The sequence below is a fragment of the Mustelus asterias genome, chromosome 1 (assembly GCF_964213995.1).
Source record: "Mustelus asterias chromosome 1, sMusAst1.hap1.1, whole genome shotgun sequence".
In the NCBI taxonomy this organism is placed as follows: domain Eukaryota; kingdom Metazoa; phylum Chordata; class Chondrichthyes; order Carcharhiniformes; family Triakidae; genus Mustelus; species Mustelus asterias.
The window spans coordinates 31573775-31595436 of record NC_135801.1 but is presented as its reverse complement, the minus strand read 5'-3'; the positions used below and the strand labels follow the sequence as shown (position 1 = coordinate 31595436).

The 21662-nt window shown below is 42.7% G+C and overlaps 1 protein-coding gene across 1 annotated transcript in view; it reads left to right on the top strand.

Moving 5' to 3' along the window:
* LOC144488665 (uncharacterized) overlaps positions 1 to 18732 on the top strand; it is an 84845-nt gene extending 66113 nt beyond the window's left edge. The window contains exons 8-10 of the mRNA XM_078209118.1: positions 431 to 603; positions 14647 to 14812; positions 17431 to 18732. Of these exons, the coding sequence (XP_078065244.1) occupies positions 431 to 603; positions 14647 to 14812; positions 17431 to 17628 (537 nt within the window). The 3' untranslated portion in view covers positions 17629 to 18732. The remainder of the gene's footprint in view (positions 1 to 430; positions 604 to 14646; positions 14813 to 17430) is intronic.
* Positions 18733 to 21662: the final 2930 nt, after the last annotated feature.

Below are 21662 nucleotides of genomic sequence, written 5' to 3'. Positions count from 1 at the left end.
AGTGGTTAGCACTGCCGCTTCACAGCTCCAGGGTCCCAGGTTCGATTCCCAGCTCGGGTCACTGTCTGTGTGGAGTTTGCACATTCTCCTCGTGTCTGCGTGGGTTTCCTCCGGGTGCTCCGGTTTCCTCCCACAGTCCAAAGATGTGCGGGTTAGGTTGATTGGCCAGGTTAAAAAAAATTGCCCCTTAGAGTCCTGGGATGCGTAGGTTAGCGGGATTAGTGGGTAAAATATGTGGGGGTAGGGCCTGGGTGGGATTGTGGTCGGTGCAGACTCGATGGGCCGAATGGCCTCCTTCTGCACTGTAGGATTTCTATGATTTCTAGGTGCTGATGGGAATGCTCTGTATTTACAACCTTCTCTAATTTATTGTGTAGCTTCTATCGATATTTGTTTTTGGTGGTGTGATTACTGATATCTGTATTTTCAGGCAGTTTATTCCGATGAATGGAAACAAGGAAAGAACCCTCTAAGTCGGCTTTGCCACACATGCCATCTTGTGAAGCCTCTTCGGTCCAAGCATTGTCATGTAACTAATCGCTGTGTGGGGTATTTCGACCATTATTGCCCTTACATCTATAATGATGTCGGCTACAGAAACCGGTACAGTAATCTTAATTTCACTTATACTTTTTAAATGTGCATATCATTTTATGTAAAATGTGATGTACAAAATTTGGTTATTTGAGATTTTTGGTTTACTTTTCTTAAAAAGTTGAATCTGAATTTAAAAAATACTCTCCCCTGACTAGCCTCCTCCTCCTTGGTCATCTGCTCTCTTATCCATATTTCTTCCTCTCTACCCTCCTTCCCCTTGCTTTTTTTTCCCACTACCTTTCTTTTCCAATTTGGTGCTCCTCCAGGTTCCACCAAATCGATCCGGGCCACTGCTGTTCCAGGACCCCCTTCCAAGATTGGAACCCTCCCCAACCCAACCTCTGCCCTCTCCCCCAGTCTAGGGACCAGGGTTCTAAATCTTCATCCATTTCCCAACAATCTGATGCTGCTAAGACTGAGCGAACACAGGGCCTGCCACCGGCACTGTCAGGTAGGCAGCAGATGCAGTCTGTCAGTAATTAATGTATCCCAAAACCTTAGGGGTCAGAGGATAACGGAGTCCTGAACTTTTAGGGCTGAATTTTCATTGGGGTGGGGTGGGGGGTGGTGGGGTTAATGGGAACTCAACATGGAAACCAGTTCTGGGTCCCCACCCCACACAGCAAGTTCCTGACATGCCCACCTCAATAATTAAAGGCCAAGATGCAGGAATGGACATCCAATTAGAGATGGCAGGTGAGCTCCTGAGGATGGAGGACCAATGGGAGAGCCTCCAGTGCTCAGATTGGCAGTCCACCCTCCAGAGCTGAAGATGGTGAGCGAGAGAAAGAAGATCAAGTAAGCCTCTTCCATTTTTAAAATGGCTGCAGCTACTTGGCCATTATAATGGAACGACAACTGCTCCACAGGACAACTAACAGCTGCAGCTGTGGCCCAGCGGTCATTGTTGATGGAGTTGGCTCCCTTTCGGGTTGAAACACACCCCTTTCCCATTGATGACCTCAGCCCACCACATTGAGTTGGGCATATTCCAGATCAATGTGTGCTGCCCACATGCCTGGAGATCCCTGAAGGCACAGGAACAAGGTCTTAATAGATCCCATCAATGCTGCAATTTGGTCTAAATTGGCTGCCCACCAATAATGGGCTGGTGCTATTTATGACCCAACCTGACCCCTCTGAAAATGGCTTTGGTTCCACACTGACACACCAAGTTTCAGGCCCACCTGTCTCTGATCCCAAAGCTGATCTTTAAAAACTCAGACCCTACTCTCACAGCTTCTATTGAGCATTCCATAGAGAACCAATGTTCTTATGGTGTTGGTGGTGGGGGTAGGGGGCGGCGGGGGGGGGGGGGGGGGGGGGGGGGGTGTTGTGGTGTTTTTCCTATAATTTTTTCCATGGAGAAAATTGAGTTGAGATTGGAATGTTAGAAATCCAAACAGGGAAAAAATGGCAAACTAGGAGATTGAACAGCAGCGGGAAATGTTTTAAAGATTAACTGTTCAGGGGAATGTAATGTGCCTAAAAGAGCAAATTATCCACGTTGAAATATTGTGAATGCTTAAGGAGGTAAGCACAAAATTAAAACTAGAGGAAAATGCATACACAAAGTACATTGTACTCCCTTTTGTCATCCTCTTCTTTATTGCCAAAGAGGATAGGAAAAAAACCTAAATGAGGGAAAAAAGGGAATTATGAAATGAAATTATCAAGACATATAAAAAACAGTAGTTTATTCTTCAGACATACAAATAACCAAAAAAAGGCTATCATTAGGGCTACTAAAGGATGCACAAGATAAACTCTCAGCGCATGACAGAAGAAAGGCAAAAATATTGGGCCCGATTCTCCCAAAAGTGTTGAATTGGCAAGAAAATTGGTGTAAATGACGATGTTTTTTCAGTTCAACTTCAGACCCGAATCTCCGCACTCTGTGCAATGCAGAGGTCACAATCGTGAATATCATCAAAAACTCAGGGACGGGGCCTATTCACGCCAGCATCTGACAGTTCTGGAACTCAGCGCATACACAGTAGCCCCGACCTGCCACATCACCGTTTGCTGGCCAGCTCAATCACTGGCCAGCTCAGGACCCCCGCAGTGCTGCCCCTCCAGCCCCCACCCACCCCCCCCACAGCCCGATCATGGCCCACACAAGCATTCCCGGGTCAGCCCCAACGCCTCCCCCCCCCCCACCCCCCGGCCCGGAGTACCGCAATCTCCAGCAGGGGGGGGTCCCCCACCAGTAATGGCAATCCCCACACCCCCCCACGGGAGGCAGACCCACCCCCCGGCAGACCACTCAGCCCCCCCAGCCCGCCATGATCGCTGGCCTCCCTCCAACCCCGATCGATCCCAATGTAGAGTGGCAGCAGGGCCCCCCACCCCACCGATCGCCTCTAAGGCCCTGCCCACTATAGGCCCCATCCATTGGCCCCACCCCCTTGGCACTGCACATCAGGCAGTGCCACGTTGCCTCCTGAATGTAGGCACTTTGCCCCTTGGGCAGTGCCAGGGGGCACAGGCTGGCACTGCCAGTGTGCCATGCTCAGGAGGCACCAGCCCCCGCCGCCCAACCCCCTGGGTGGCCCGATTGCCCCCCCTTCACTCCAGCGGGGTCTCCCACTAGTTCCCCTCAAGTGTGGAGCCACTCTAAACCCTGCTGGAGTTAAATACCACTGGCGGGTGGGAGATGCTATTGGGCCCGGAGGGTTCTGTGCTGGGCCCAACAATGAGATTTAAAATACATGAGAAATAGATTTGAATTACTGACCTCTCTTTCCACCGGTTTCCAGCGCGGTCCCGACTGCACCTGTTCTCCGGCTGTGGGAGATATGCATGCGCGAATCCCACAAAATGGCCGACATGTTATTCTCCCATCCTGACACGCCAAAAAACGTGCGCTTCGAGATGGGAGAATCGGGCCCATTGATTAATTCCATTGCCTCAGTATTTACCAAGGAGGATAATTGGGTGGACATAGCATTAAAATGAACGAATAAAAATGATAGCAAGTATTCAAGATTGAAAAGAGGAAGATTATCAGTTAACTAGTCAAACTTTAAAGCGGATAAATGCTATAGTTTATATTTACAATTACTAAAATTAGCTCGGGAGAAGACAACAGAGACACTGGGGACGATCTTACCAGAATTTGGCACAGTGTTGGTTCCGGCAAGAAAAACGGCGAGAGAAACAGGTCAGTTTCTCTCCAGATCTTAGCTCTGTCAAAAAAACCAGCTGGGCAAGTTTCACGGCATCATGTAAAGAGGTGGGGCCTAAACAGGCTGGCAAATCCTGGCTGCACTTTAAAGATGGCACCCCGATCAGAACATGAATGATCCACCGCCCCCCCCCCCCCCCCCACCCCACCTCGGAGGTCTCAGGGGCTCCACCCATCCTAATCTGAGTTGACACTGCTCTCCCTCCTAACCCGCCACCACAGATCGGAGTCAGCACTTCTCTCCCCACCCCTTCCACTGATCAGAGTTGGCACTTCTCGCCCCCTCCTCCTCCCCACCATAGCAGTCAGTGCTGCCCCCCCCCCCAATTTTCCCCCTGAACATCGGGCCACTCCCCCCCCCCACTGACAACCTCACCCAGCCAGTCAGTGCTGGAACCCCCCAACCCTCCTCCTCCATTCCCCTAAAAACGGCCATTGTCAGCATCCCCAGATCCCATTGTGGGCATGAACCTGATCAAGTCACCGGCGAAGGGCAGCGAAAATCCTAAGTCACAATCTCACCAGACAGATTCGCAGGGGCTCACCGCATTTTGAGCCCCTGCCGCCAATCCCATGGATGATGGATACAGGCTGAAGATCCCAACCATAATTTGTGAAATTACTGCCCCTACTCCATAAGGTGAAGCATCTCAAGCAATGGTACGTTAGGATTAAAATAGACCAATACTTCAGACTTCTGCAAAGTATCTTTGACATCCTTGTATGCTCTCTCACATTCTGTTATCCTGTCCCATGACTGTTTTGCACTTAGAAAATTATGAAATGGTTTCAATAATGTAGATAATTTAGGAACAAATTTGCCATAACAATTTACTAATCCAAGGAAAGACCTCAATTGCATCACATTCGTCAGACGTGATTCTAAAATAGCATCCATTTTTTTAGGTACTTTACGTAGGCTTTTACTATCAATATCATGACCCAAATACTGGACTGATGTCTGGAAAAAGTCACACTTTTCTTTCTTAATACGCAGACCATGTGCTTGAAGATGTTCCAATGTTGCTTCTAAGTTATTCAAGTGCTCTTGTTCATCTGGACCCTGTAATTAGAATATCATCCAGGTAACATTGTACACCAATGTAAATAATGATCCATTGATCTTTGGAATAGGGAATAGGGCTGGTGTGGATGTTATTCCAAAATGCATTCTTTTATAACAAAAACGACCTTAATGAGTAACGATGGTAAGCAATGGTTGTGATTCAGTGGCTACAATCATCTGTAACTATGAAAGATCAATCTTTCTGAATTTCTGCCCACCTAATAACCCAGCAAATAAATTTTCAATTAAAGCAAGTGGATAGTGATCAGCACACAACACTGGATTTATGGTTGTTTTAAAGTCACACATGTATGAACTGAACCATCTGATTTCATGACAGGCACGATGGGGGTAACCCAGTCATTCATTGTAACTGGCTCTAACACACCAGTGTTAACAAGTCCTACTAATTTTTCCTTGACCTTGGGACAAATTGCATATGTCATTGTTCTTGCTTTGAGACTTTTTGGTTGACTATTAGGCTTCACCTTGAGTTTCACTTGAACCCCCTTCATTGAGCCAAGTGTCTCTTCAAACACACTCTTATATTTATACAGAAGGTGCTAGGTCTCTTTTTTCACAGCAGCCAGTCTGCTGACAGCACTCCAGTTAAGCTTTATCTTTTCCAACCATGACTTCCCAAATAGAACTGGAAAATTATCATGGACCACATGGAGAGGCAAGTCCACTATTTGTCCACTCACCTCTACATTGACCATGGTGTAACCTTTTAATGGCATAATTTCTTCCATGTATGTCCAAAAAACACATCAGCTAGTTTTAAAGGAAGATGCTTCAGCTATTGTTGGTATATAGTCTCAGGATCAAGTATCAACCTCCATCCTAATATGTTGTCCACTTAACTTCAGAATCACCCAAAATCTATGTGATTCACCCTGTATGGATAAGACTTCCAATTGGAGTTCTTTATCATATTTCTGGAAATTCTCCTCTTAACAGTCGTCATTCTTTTCTTCCATGTTGTAAATTATTTTTGTAGAATGCAAATTGTTCTATTTGTTGAAGGTACCTAGATTTTTTTCTGAATATTCTTCTCAGGGGAAGCTGGTCTAGCCCAACAAGCTTTCACAATGTGACACAATTTGCCAGAATTCTTGCAGTGACTATCCTTCCTCCAGTATTCACTCATTGAATTGCTTATTTTGGCACATCAGTGACATTTTTGTGGCTGTTTTGACTTCTTATGGGCAGTTCCCAATTTATGGATCTTCATTCCTGTCCTAAATTCCGACACCTCTTTAACAGCCAGTCCCATTGACACTGCAATTTTTATTGCTGACTTTAAGGTCAAAGCATGTTGAGTAAGTAATCTTCTTCCAATCACCTCATTTTGGAGACCACAAACCAGACAATCTCGAAGAGAATCTTCTAATGACTCACCAAACTCACAATGTTGTGCCAGCTTCTTTAAGATTGCCACAAACTGAGCAATGCTTTCATCTTCCACTTGATTCCTTCGATGGAACCTGAACCTTGCCACAATGATCAATGGCATTGATCAATGGCTCTTCCAATGAATCAAATCATAGGTTTTGCTTCCTGGCTTTGCTGGATGAGCACAGTAAGAAGTCTCACAACACCAGGTTAAAGTCCAACAGGTTTATTTGGTAGCACAAGCCACAAGCTTTCGGAGCGCTGGTGAGTGGGAGTTTTGTTCACAAACCGGGCATATATAGACACAAACTCAATTTACAAGATAATGATTGGGATGTGAGTCTTTACAGGTAATCAAGTCTTACAGGTACAGACAAGTGAGAGGAGAGAGGGTTAAGCACAGGTTAGAGGGATGTGTATTGTCTCCAGCCAGGACAGTTAGTGAGATTTTGCAAGCCCAGGCAAGTCGTGGGGGTTACAGCTAGCGTGACATGAACCCAAGATCCCGGTTGAGGCCGTCCTCATGTGTGCGGAACTTGGCTATCAGTTTCTGCTCAGTGATTCTGCGTTGTTGTGTGTCATGAAGGCTGCCTTGAAGAACGCTTACCCGAAGATCAAAGGCTGAATGCCCGTGACTGCTGGAATCACGGGCATTCACTGCAGGGAAGTCCATTGTCAACTTGTCAGACTACACACTTCAACCAGATGAAATCGAAGTTCTCAGCCGAGGGCTCAATTTCTGCCCCACCACCAAAATGGACCCCATCAGTCTCGCAGCGGATACAGAGCAATTCAGGCGAATGAGGCTGCGGGAGTTCTTCCACAAACCCCAAGAGACCAACAGCGAACATAATGAACCGGAACAGCCGACAGAGAGATCCGGGTGCAGCAACCGAAGAGGGAAGAGTCGAATTGGACTCCTCCAGAAGGCTGCTGCCCTCGACTCAACATGTATGCCCAAGCCGTCAGGAGGTGCGTCAATGCCAGATTCATCATCCGCACTCACAAGACTGCCCCAAACGTCAGCCAAGCACAACGCAATGCCATCCACGCTCTCAAGACCAATCGCAACATTGTCATCAAGCCAACAGATCAAGGATGGGTCACTGTCATACTGAATAGAACGGATTACTGCAAAGAAGTGTACCGACAACTGAATAACAAGGAACACTGCAGACAGTTACCCGCAGATCCGACCAAAGAACACAACCGTCAACACAACAGACTGATCAAGACCTTTGATCCCGACCTTCAGAGCAACCTCCGTGCTCTCATCCCACGTACTCCCCCCCCCATTGGAGATCTTTACTGCCTCCCGAAGATACACAAGGCCAACACACCCGGCCGTCCCATCGTTTCAGGCAATGGGACCCTGTGCGAGAACCTCTCCGGCTACGTCGAGGGCATCCTGAAACCCATTGTACAAAGAACCCCCAGCTTTTGTCGCGACACTACGGACTTCCTACAGAAACTCAGCACACATGGAGCAGTTGAACCAGGAGCACTCCTCATCACAATGGATGTCTCGGCACTCTACACCAGCATCCCCCACGACGATGGCATTGCTGCAACTGCCTCAGTACTCAACGCCGACAACTGCCAATCTCCAGATGCAATTTTACAACTCATCCGCTTCATCTTGGATCACAACGTCTTCACCTTCAACAACCAGTTCTTCATCCAGACACACGGAACAGCCATGGGGACCAAATTCGCACTTCAATATGCCAACATCTTCATGCACAGGTTCGAACAAGAACTCTTCACAGGACTTTCACCCGCTGCTACACACTTCTCCAGCTTCCACCCTAAACACGTTAAAGAAGCCATCCCTATGGACAAGCCCTCCGTATACACAGGATCTGCTCAGATGAGGAGGATCGCAACAGACACCTCCAGACACTGAAAGATGCCCTCATAAGAACAGGATATGGCGCTTGACTCATCGATCGACAGTTCCGATGCACCACAGCGAAAAACCGCACCAACCTCCTCAGAAGACAATCACGGGACACGGCGGACAGAGCATCCTTCGTCGTCCAGTACTTCCCCGGAGCAGAGCAGCTACGACATCTTCTCCGGAGCCTTCAACATGTCATCGATGAAGACGAACATCTCGCCAAGGCCATCCCCACACCCCCATTTCTTGCCTTCAAACAACTGCACAACCTCAAACAGACCATTGTCCGCAGCAAACTGCCCAGCCTTCAGGAGAACAGTGATCACAACACCACATAACCCTGCCACAGCAACCTCTGCAAGACGTGCCGGATCATCGACACAGATGCCATCATCTCACGTGAGAACACCATCCACCAGATACACGGTACCTACTCTTGCAACTCAGCCAACATTGTCTACCTGATACGCTGCAGGAAAGGATGTCCCGAAGCATGGTACATTGGGGAGACCATGCAGACGCTGAGACAATGGATGAATGAACACTGCTCGACAATCACCAGGCAGGAGTGTTCTCTTCCTGTTGGGGAACACTTCAGCAGACACGGGCATTCAGCCTCTGATCTTCGGGTAAGCGTTCTCCAAGGCGGCCTTCATGACACACGACAATGCAGAATTGCTGAGCAGAAACTGATAGCCAAGTTCCGCACATATGAGGACAGCCTCAACTGGGATCTTGTGTTCATGTCACACTATCTATAACCCCCACGACTTGCCTGGGCTTGCAAAATCTCACTAACTGTCCTGGCTGGAGACAATACACATCTCTTTAACCTGTGCTTAACCCTCTCTCCACTCACATTGTCTGTACCTTTAAAACTTGATTACCTGTAAAGACTCGCATTCCAACCATTATTTTGTAAATTGAGTTTGTGTCTATATATGCCCTGTTTGTGAACACAACTCCCTGATGAAGGGGCAGTGCTCCGAAAACTTGTGGCTTGTGCTACCAAATAAACCTGTTGGACTTTAACCTGGTGTTGTGAGACTTCTTACTGTGTTTACCCCAGTCCAACGCTGGCATCTCCACATCTTTGCTGGATGAACCAAACTCCAGAACAAATTGAAGATTTTACTTCCTGTTGTACTGAGAAAGTACAACTTATTTGCAGTTCTATTCATTTATACAAAGTGCTGAAAATGCTCTGCATAGAAACTCCATGATTCATTTTCTTCATTGAAAGTCCCCATGGATCCTAATTGACCCATCATTTCCCTCGCAGGCACTAGCGACCCAGGACTGCTCAGTACACATTTTTGTACTGTCTTCCCAGTACTCCACTTCTTACCCTGGGGACCTTTGACTTGATTTTTTTTTTCAAATGACCCCAGCCGTACAGTAAAGCATCCTTTCTTTTCAAATATGCCAGATACTGCCTGGAATCTCACCCTTCTTTGATTGGAAAAATCCCCCTCTTTCAACACCACACAGAAAGCTTCCACCCATTTTCTTATTCAGCTTTCCCTCAATGGCACTTTAGTCTTTAATCCTGTTGTTGCTTCTCCCCAGCCTTATAATATTCAAAGTGTGAGAACCCACAATGTTTTTTTCTTCTACTTGGGATTATTTCTGAATGTTCAACAGTAGCCTGTGCAACACCCTAATAACATCACAATCAAATCATATGATCAGCTCTTAAAGCAATTTGCAACCACTTAAATATATAACAGACACCAATGCCACTTCTATGCCCCCATGTATTATCCATGCCCCCTCAGGTCACTCATGCCACTCCATGCAACCTCTATGACCCCATGTATCCTCCTTGATCCCTTACCCATTATGCACTACACACAGTTTTCAGATTCAATCCTTATCAATGGAAAATATTTTACATTCCTTGGGGAAAAATAAGCCTCCTTATCATTGATTGTGATTGCCATCTGAAAGAAAAATACTTGTAATCCTATTAACTTGTGTGAAAAACCATAAACCACATCAAAGAATAATCTGCTACTACAACATCTTGAAACTGTCATTCATTAATTATTAGATGAATGGAGCACTTGCTATGCTGAAAACATTAACACTTGGATCTCAGTCAAGAAATGATAATGGCCAGATATCCAAACAATGGACTGCACTCTGGGAAGGAAAGAACAGAAGGTATTCATTTCAATTTCAAACAGAATACCTGTCAATCAACATAAGTGGGCAAGCGATTAGATTTCCAGGGTCGGCATGATGGCATAGCGGTTAGCACTGCTGCCTCACAGCATCAGGGACCCGGGTTCACTTCCAGCCTCAGGTGTCTGTTTGTCTAGAGTTTGCACATTCTCCCCATGTCTGCGTGGGTTTCCTCCCACAGTCCAAAGATGTGCAGGTTAGGTGGATTGGCCATGCTAAAATGGCCCTTCATGTCCCAGATGTGTAGGTTAGGCGAATCAGCGGGGCAAATATGTGGGACTATGGGGATAGAGCCTGGGTGGGTTTCTCTGTTGGAGAGTTGGTGCCGACTCAATGGGCCGAATGGCCTCCTTCTGCACTGTAGGATCTTATGATTATTTTCAAGTGACTTTTTTTGTCAAAACCAGAATGTAATGGAAGAGGTGGCTAGACTTTTTCAAGTATCAAAAACATTTCTTTTATCAGCCTGAGCCATTTAAATTACAGTAGAAAAGGTGACAGTACAGAGTGACTGGACATTCTGTGACATTTTTCACTGCATTATGGTGCTTTCTCCATTCGAAAAGTAGTGTAATGCATGTGAACAAATACAAAAACCTAATTGTTCCTCCTCCTGTTGCTCAGCAACCTCAAACGCTTGGCTACAAAGGTCCAAGTTAAGGTTCCCATCAATTCTTGCTTATGTCAATGGCCAGGCCAGACAGATGTACATTCTCATGCTGAAAATGCCTACCTTATCGAGACAATAGGAACAATTCTATTCATAAGGTACTCTATGACCACCTGCTTTATCTGGACAGTGTGAACAATCCTCTTCATACGGGACTCTGCGAAGACCTGCTTTATCTGCACAACATGAACTGCCCTATTCATGAAGGGGCTGAGAAGATCTTACTGCTAGTAACTGCTGTTGATAAGAACTTACACATTCTGTAGTTCCATTGTCCTAAAGAATTTGGTTCTTCTCAATATGCCTCTTACCCCATTTGGCTTTGTGGCAACCTGTTTTTGGCTAAAGTGTACAGATTTCTTTAACATACAGCTAAAATACATTTTTAAAGATCCAAAATACATGTTTAAATCAGAAATATTTGTTCAAATCTCATGTTTAGTTAAATCACTTGTTCTGTTGATATGTGTCTTTGTGTAAACTGTTCCCTTGTTAGCTTGTAAGTCTAATCTAAGGTCATTTCACGCATTGTTCGTATTTCATTATTAATTTAAATCCCTGGTTATTTGAAATTTCTTTAACCTAACCAGGAATTTCCCCAACACTGCTCAATGCAACTTATTTTTAAAGGGCAGATCCCCATGATTAATCACTGTATTCAAACACATTTACATTACAACAAAGCACCTAATAGTGACACTTGAAGGTGTTAAAACACCTTACAATTACCATTCAGAATATTCCCGATACCTCAGCAGACTTCCCATTTTCGTTATGAACTCTCCTGGTGTGCTTTTAATGGACTTCCAAGACCCCGCAGGAAATCTGACTTTCGCCAGCCACCCATGCCCTCCATCCCCCATTTTAAATGGGGAACCGAACTTCAGTGGGGTGGGCACTGTAAGAAGTCTCACAACACCAGGTTAAAGTCCAACAGGTTTATTTGGAATCATGAGCTTTCGGAGCACTGCTCCTTCACTCACCTGAGGAAGGAGCAGCGCTCCAAAAGTTCGTGATTCCAAATAAACCTATTGGACTTTAACCTGGTGTTGTGAGACTTCTTACTGTGCCCACTCCAGTCCAATGCCAGCACCTCCACATCAGTGGAGTGGGGGTGTGTATTTTGCAGTCTAGGCATTGCTGACCCGCAGAAAGGCGTGAGGTCGGGAATGCAGAGGAAAATCGGATCTCCTAAAAAAAAATTAGGGGCACCTAATTATAGGAGCACACAAGCACCTCCTAAAAAATTAGGAGCACCTAATTAGGAGCACACAAGCGCCTCCAAACCCAAACAAAAATTTGATCCATGGTTTTAAATGTGGTTACTCAGACAGGTACAACATGTAATAAAAAAATAGCAAATGGAATGTTGGCATTTATTGCAAAGGAACTGGATTATAAGATTGGAGAAGTGTTGTTGCAATTGTTTAGGGTGTTGGTGAGACCACATCTGGAGTATTGTGTCCAGTTTTGGTCTCCTTATTTGAGGAAGGATGTGGTGGCATTCGAAGCAGTTCAGAGAAGGTTCACCAGATTGATTCCAGGGATGAAACAGTTGACATATGAGGAGAGATTAAACAGTTTGAGCTTACACTTGCTGGAGTTTAGAAGGATGAGAGGGGATCTGATCGAGGTATATAAAATGTTAAGGGATTGATAAAGTAAACATAGACCAAATGTTTCCTCGTATGGAGCAATCTAGAACAAGAGGTCATAGGTATAGATTGAGAGGCAGTAGATTTAAAACTGAGATGAGGAGGAACTATTCTTGCAGAGCGTAGTGAATTTATGGAGCTCGTTGCCCCATGGCGCAGTGGAATCTGAATCATTAAATGGTTTCAAGAAGGAGATAGATATATTTCTGTAAAAATGGGTTAAAGGGACAATTGGGAGCAGATAGGGAGGTGGATTTGAGACCAGGGAGAGATCAGCCATGATCTGATTCAATGGCGAAGCAGGCTCGAAGTGCTGAATTTGCCTAATTCTGCTCCTAATTCCTAGGTTCCTATGAGATGGGAAGTAGTGTTCTACAAGGATCAACTCCGAGACTACAGCTACTAAGCACTCACATAAACAATTTGGATTTGGAAATCAGAAACCTAATTTCAAAATTTACAGATTCCATTAATTGCTTTTCTTCATTCAGGGAATGTGAGCATTACTGGCTGGGCCAGCATTTATTGCCCATCCCTAATTGCCCTTGAACTGAATGGTTTGCTAGGCCATTTTAAGAGTCAACCACATTGTTGTGGATCTGGAGTCACATGTAGGCCAGACCAGATAATGGTGGCCGATTTCCTTCCCTAAAGGGGATTAGTGAACCAGATGAGTTTTTACAACAATCAGACCATTAGATTTTTCATTCCAGATTTCACCAACAGCCGTAGTGGGATTCGAATCTGATTCCCTAGAGCATTACCCTGGGTCTCGGGATTGCTAGTCCAGTGACAATACCACCATACCCCAATACCAAATTGAAAGTTAAAGAGTGGAATTCTCTGACTGTATGCGCCCCAAGACTAGAAATTCCCACTCAGGCTCAATGGACCTTTGAATGGTCCACTGCATTTTCAGTCTCGCCTGCCACAATTCTTGCAGCAGGAGAGACAGGAGAATTTCGGCCAGAGCAAATATTGGGAATTGAAAAAATATGAGAAGACATTAGTAAACTGGCAGAATAAATGACAAATTAATTTCAATATAAGTATAAGGTTGCACATTTTGGTAGGAGGAATAATGAGGCCCCATATCACCTGGAGAATAAGAGCCCAAATGTGGTACAGGAGCTAAGGAATTGAGATTCACAAGTCATGAAAAGTAGCAAACCAGGTTAACAAAGCCAAATAAATGCAAACAAAGCACTGGGGCTCATTTGTAAAGGATCATTGAAAAGCAGGGAAGTTACAATATGTTTATATATAATCTTGGGTAGACCACACTTGGGCACTTGACAAGTTCGGATCTCCTTATTACAGGAAGAATATAGGGGCACTAGTGAAGGTACAAAGAAGGTTTATAAGGGTGATACCAGAGCTGAATAGTTGTGACTATTAGGAAACTTTAGCAGGCTGATGGTCTTTTATCTACCAAAGAGGACGCGGATGGGAGTGCAAAGAGATCTTTGAAATTATGATAGCCCTAAACTAACAGTCATTAATACAAGGTGTGATGCACCATCAATTACGAGGACTCCAGCGAGTGAGTGAAAATAACAGACTTTTAATCGCAAAGAACTGGAACACACCCTTGTAGCTGACCTGGCCCAGACTGAGGCAGGGAGGAGGAACCATCACCTTTATACCTCGTTCAGGTGGAAAGGGAGGAGTCTCAGGTGGAAAGGGAGGGGTCTCGGGCCAGGTGCAGCAGGGGTGTGTCCAGGCATACAACATGTAATTACAATGGGTCACCACAAGGTGGTCACTAGTAAATCCAGTAGTGAATTCAAGAGAAACGTTTTCACTCAGTGCATGCTGAGATTGTGGAACTCGCTATCACTTGGAGTGACTGAGGACAAAGAAGGAAATGACCGCGAGAAGAGAGGGGTTCATTTTGTTTCAGTCCTGTCAAAGCAGGATGCATTAAATATACTTAAAGTTCATATTTTGCATGTTACTCACAAAAATTATTTGTCATTATTTTTACAGGGTTTATTTTTTGGGCTTCTTAGCTACAATGTGCCTTAATAGTGTGATGGGAGTCTACCTTGCTTGGGACTGGTTTAATGAGATGGGTCGCAGCATTTTTATTGGAATCGGCTTCATCTTCCTGTCTGTTATTGCAGTCACTTCAGCAATAATGACCTGCATTTATGTATGTACTGTTTCTGTCTTTCAGATCCCAGTGTTTCTTTTACCAATTCTCTCTCATTTTCATTCTTCCTCCATTAAAATAGATTCATTATGGCTGCCAATCTGACCATCATTGATCTTTCCCAAAGACTCTCCAGGAGGGATCAGTAGATTTCAAAAATGGATTTATGCTTCCTATTCTTCACAAACTAAACTGCTGGCATGATTCAGAAATAATTGTAGCAGCTCAGCATGGATGAGACATTTTGCACACAGACAGAGGAGGATGAGGCACCAGAAGAGAGTTGACACTTGGCAATCTAGCACATATCATAGAGACCAGTTAGAGAGGCCTGAAAGAACATTCCTCAATTAGGAAAGGGTGCTAATTATGGGAATAATCTTAAAATGGGAGCAAAGACACTATAATGCCAAAGAATTACTTATTTAAATTACTGCAGCTGTGAACATTTTTTAAAGCTGTGTAACTGAGTGTTTCATAGAATCCCTACAATGCAGAAGGAAGCCATTTGACCCATCAAGCCTGCACCAACAACAATCCTACACAGACCCTATCCCCATGTATTTACCTTGCTAATCCCCCTGACACTAAGGGACAATTTAGCAGGGCCAATCCACCTAACCCACACATCTTTGGACTGTGGGAGGAAACTGGAGCACCCGGAGGAAACCCACATAGACATGGGGAGAACGTGCAAACTCCACACAGTCACCCAAGGCTGGAATTGAACCTGGGTCCCTGGAGCTGTAAGGTAGTGGTACTAACCATTGTGCCACCATACAGGCAACTTTAGAATGTGCTGCCACACTAAGTAGTTGAGGTGAATGGCATTAATGTATTTAAGGAAAAGCAAAATAAGTCCACAAGGAAGAAATGAATCAAAGGATATTCTAATAGAGTTAGAGGAAGTAGGATGGGAAGAGTATCATGTGGAGCCTAAATGCCAACATAGAATGGTTGTGCTGAATAGTCTGTAACTGTGCTGTGAGTTCTATGTGATTAGTACTTAATTTATTTCAAACATTAAACTATTGAAGACATGAGAGAGGAAATAATTTTGAATAATGAAATATGGTGATATTTTATTCCTGATCTAGTGGGCTGGACCAGGCCTGACCTGAAACATTAATGATAAAGTGAGAGCAATCATGATTGGTTAACATAATGAATAAAACTCAGATGCATTTTTACTTCAATAATAGTTATGGTTGCACACTGTCAATTGTAGAATCATAATGCAATTCAAAGAATTTTATTTGTTTTAGAAATGCTATTATTTAGTGATATGCTAAGAGAAATTAATTGTATATTATATTATACACTACGATTATGTACTGCAACCTACACAGTTAAATTAATCAGATATAGTACAGGATTTCATTTAATTTTAGCTTTGTTGCCCTCTAGAGTTTATCTTGGTTAAAACAATTAAAATTCATGAGCTACTCAATGTCATATATATTTGTTATATTTATATACACACACATGTTAAGTATGATGTATTTGTTCGCTGTATCTCCTTTGCAATACTACATTTATGTTCTCATTATTTAATAGTATAGATCACAAAACTAGCTTCAGATAGTGTCTAACTTCATCTCTATTCCAGACCACCCACTCTTACCTCAATTGGGGCCTTAAGTGGGTAATTAAAGACTACCTAAGAGATGGTTCCCACCTGACCTCAATTTTGAGGCAAGTGCGAGGAATTCAGGAAGCCTGGAAAGTCACCCTGCTCATCCTGCTGGGCAACCCCTCCCCCTGCCAAAATATGTCTCCAACCTACCCCACTATGGGTGCTCCCTTCCCCCCAGCTTCTCCATCAACACCCCACTCCCTCTCCCACCCTCCCTGATTGGCTCGCAGCTCTCTGAGGTGGGACTGAGCAAATGGAGGAAGCCCCAACTCCAGCTAATTAATGCTCCTTGGCAGCAAGTAGTGGCCGGGATGCATTTCCTGCTGACTCTTCAGGTGGCTGAGAGAGATACCGCACCACCTGAAAAATCGTCATGCTGGCTTTGGTACAAATTGCAAAAAAAAAACACTTGGTATACTGATTATGTTGTAATAAAACCAAATCCCTTCTCTTTCCTCATTGCCTCTTGATGTTTTTCTATTTACCCTTTTCTCTGTTGTTTTCTGACTCTTGTCAATTTTACTTCATTCCAATTGTTACTCTCAGCTTTTCTTGCCCCTCTAACTATAGCTCAAGGATCATAAATAAAACACACAAAACTAAAATATTGTTGACATTACTGAGCTTTGGGAGTGAAGCTCTCAACTGCATCTATTTATATTAATTCTAAATGAAGAACACATATTGGGTGCAAAATGGAAAATGATCACTTTTCCATTATCACCATTATTCTGATGGACACATATAACCATGAGGATGCAAATAAAATCTGCATTTTTCTACCTCCACTTATACAAGGAACACAGTAATTTGAGTTGTGCATTTAGTCCGGCCATTTCAAAACCATTGATAAAATAGGGATTAAATTCCAATATATAATGTATTAATAAAATTCAGGAGTGTTAAGGTTTTATAAACTCATGAGGATTTATATTGCTTGTACTTATTGATTGACAAGTTATTTAATTGTTATTGTTTACAGTTCTACACAGCTACAATTAACATAACAATAAATGAACAGATGAACCAGAAGAGATATAGTTATCTTTACAAGGAAAATGGCCGCTTTCATAACCTGTTCAACAGGGGCGTTACGCTGAATTTGATGGAATTTTTTCACCTCATCGAGCCACGGAGAGAACATGAATTAAACACACTGAATGAACTGTGTGTCATCTGAGTAACAGCATAGAAACTACGCCAATGAATCAGATTTTCCTTCATCAAAATGGAAGCAGCAATAACTTCTTTATTTTAGAAAATCATCCTGATAATTGCTACTTTTCAGAAAAAAATATAAAGATATGTTACCGTCATACAACAAATCAGCGAAGGAGAACGAAGATTGAGGTTTCTTATGGTCACATAGTGCCAATCTGCTGCTTACTATGCATTTGCATCTGTGCTTCACCCGAAAACCACTGCGAGGATAGGCCATAAAAAAAAGTGGTGTAGGTCACTATTGCAAGCACATTGCTTTGTTAATTTTCATCTCCGACCTGAAGCATTACGCTGATAAAAATCAGAGCACAATGAAAGCCCACCCCATCAATCATCCAGTGCTCTCTCTTCCTCATATTGTTAGTTTTAATTAAGTGCTGGCTGGTCCACTGTACAGCTGTCTGGTGTTTTCACAGGTCAAGCAAAAAAAACTAATGCTATAGAACCAGACGTTATGAAATTCCATAAAGTCAGCATAGGTAAACCCTGCAAGCTTTTCTTTGCAAATACGATGCCGCAACTAAGTGTTATAGGGTTATTTCCATATTCCTCCAATTGCAGTTACTTACCGTGTTGAACTGGTGATGCAAGTGCTGTCTTTTACACATTTTACCACCTAATTTTAGCCTTTCTATACAGAGTGGATTTGGGCAAAGACTGCCTTACAATTTATGCAAAAATTGCCGTACAGCGAATATTGTTCTCTAACTATGCATTGAAAATAGCTACATGTTTCAATTGTGCTTCATAGCACCCATATGTATGGGTGAAGGGCTAAGATATCTACACAAAGCTTTTGTGAAATAATGTGAACTATGAGGATTGATTGGTATACTTTATTTGCTCAGAGAATTATTTTTCGGAGCGCTGTGTATTTTGCTCAATGCTTGCTTTCACAATCCACAGAATGGAAATTACAAATGCCGACATTGATAGTAATCATATCTACATTTTCAAACAAACAGGAGACATTTCACACATTAAAGATGAATTCAAGCACATGGAATCACTGTTGATAGGTTTCAGGAACAGAACATTAGAACAAGTCAATTTAGTAGGAAAGGTTGTGTGGTTCCTCAGCCAAAAGGTATTGTAATTTATTTTGCGAAACCTTGATCTCCTAGTAGGTTGCTAGGTTAATTAATTTACTTTTTCCCTATTTAGGTGAAATAATAATCCTGATCACATCCCAATGACTTGGATATCAGTGGAAATCTTTGATAGTTGAATTATTTTAAAATTATTTTCAAAGTTGTAAACTACTGAAATTCAAACTTTATTTTTGTTCTGATGGTATCAAGTGTATATGTACATAAATTTCATACATAAAGGAGATATACTTTGGCACAGTGGGGATGAGACTCATCGACTCATTCTCCATTAGCAAGTCTTTCACATCTGATGCTCTTGACAGCTATGTACATTGCATTTCCTCTAATGTGACACAGTCTAATTGATAACAAAATATGATCATGTCCATACTTTGCACAGGTTTAAGGTGTTAGCAAATCATATGTGAATATAGTATTCAACTTTGAGAATATAATAGATACCAGTTGACACTTTAATCCTGAATAAGTTACAAATTAATGTCAGATATTTATATGTATATATTATATATTTATATATGTATATATAAATATGAGACTTTCCACAGAGCTCAATAGAAAAGCACACATATTGTAACACCTCAACCTTAAAGCATGGTGAGGTATCTGAACCTAGCCATATGACATGCCATTATCTATTAATATATGTCAAATATATACCAAAACTTTGTATTCGCTGTGCCTTAGAAATTTTTATAATTTTGGTGCATCATAACAGCAAGAAGGTGATACCACAATTTCCAAATAATTTCATCAGTTTTAGATAAAAGCACAAAGATGGTCAAAAATGTATCTTTTTAATAGTTGCAATCACTCAGTACAAATCTGTTAAATATAGCAAATAAAACATGTTGTGCAGAACAGCATCACTTAGTAAATATCTCCAGTTGTGAAGTTAACTATAACCCACTTCAAACTTTCTTATGTAACCAGCTACATTGTACATACATTTATCACTCTGGATTGCCGGAAGTGGCATATTGTCTATACATTTTGATCTCTATGTATCTTGTATAAGAAGGTGGATTTAGAAAGCAAAGGTTCAACTTACTGAATCATATATTTTTCACTTAATGCCTTAATAAATGATGACTTTAGCATTAGGCCTGTACAGAAATATGATCCAATCTTGATCAAAATTAACAATAGACAAAATAATTGCTGGTGTTTTTATTTTATTCATAAAATATTGAAACTGACAGTGAAACTTGGGGTTTTGCTGATCAACATTGATGATTTGTAGAAAAACACTTAAGAGAGTTTCATGCATTTTGAAAATTTTGAGGAATATTTAGCAGCTTATAATGAATTACTTTACATCTGTGTTTTCAGCAGTTTGGCAGGATAATAGCAGCTAATTTACAACATTTTCCTGGATATTCTGCCAGAGCGCAAGACTGGGAGAACTCCAGCATAATTTTACGGTTGTGCTTGGTCATTATCTCCAACATTGTTCTGTAATAACACGACCCTGATGTAAAATTCAGCCAACAGAAAATTGGATTGTATTTTGTAGATGGAAAGAGATTGTCAGTTCAGAGAGAAATAATTAGATTGGAAAATATCCTTACCCTGATAATATGTGACCTATGCAATGTGCCAATGCATTTGAAAAATGACAATTGTTCAATTAAAATACAAATTAAAGGCAAATTTAATGAGATATTTTATTTGTGTATTATATAATCATAGAATTGTTACAGCAGGAAAGAAGGCCATTCAGCCCATTGAGTCAATGATAGCTCTCTGCAAGAGCTCTCTGCTAGCCCCACCCTTCACTTGTACCCTTGCAAATTTCTTCCCTTCAGGTGCTTATTCAATTCCCTTTTAAAGCCACAATTGAATTTGCCTCCACCACCCTCTCATGTAATGCATTCCACATCCAAACAACTTTCTGCTTAAAAAAACGTTTTCCTTATTTAGCTTTTGATTTTTCTGCCAATCATCTTAAATCTGTGTCCTCTGGTCCTCAAGACCTTCACCAAAGGGAAGAGTTTCTCTCCATCTATTCCACCAAGACCCTTCATGCTTTTGAACACCTCCATCAAATCGCCTCTCAACCTTTCGTTTTCTAAGGAGAACAGCCCCAGCTTGTCCAATCTATCCTCAAAACTGAGGATCCTCGTCACTGTAACCACAGTCATGAATCTTCTGAGTACAGCTCTAAAGCCTTCACACCCTTCTTATAGAGTCATAGAGGTTTACCGCATGGAAACAGGCTCTGCGGTCCAACTTGGCCATGCTGCCCTTTTTTTTTAAACCCCTAAGCAAATACCAATTGCCCACATTTGGCCCATATCCCTCTATACCCATCTTATCCATGTAACTATCTAAATGCTTTTTAAAAGACAAAATTGTACCCGCCTCCACTACTACCTCTGGCAGCTTATTCCAGACACTCACCACCCTCTGTGAAAAAATTGCCCCTCTGGACACTTTTGTATCTCTCCCCTCTCACCTTAAACCTTTGCCCTCTAGTTTTAGACTCCCCTACCTTTGGGAAAAGATATTGACTATCAAGCTGATCTGTGCCCCTCATTATTTTATAGACCTCTATAAGATCACCCCTCAGCCTCCTACGCTCCAGAGAAAAAAAGTCCCAGTCTATCCAGCCTCTCCTTATAACCCAAACTATCAAGTCCCAGTAGCATCCTAGTAAATATTTTCTGCACTCTTTCTAGTTTAACAATATCCTTTCTATAATAATGTGACCAGAAGCCCACAGTATTCCAAGTGTGGCCTTACCAATGTCTTGTACAACTTCAACAAGACGTCCCAACTCCTGTATTCAATGTTCTGACCGAGGAAACCAAGCATGCCGAATGCCGCCTTCACTATTCTATCCACCTGTGACTCCACATTCATGGAGCTATGAACATGTACC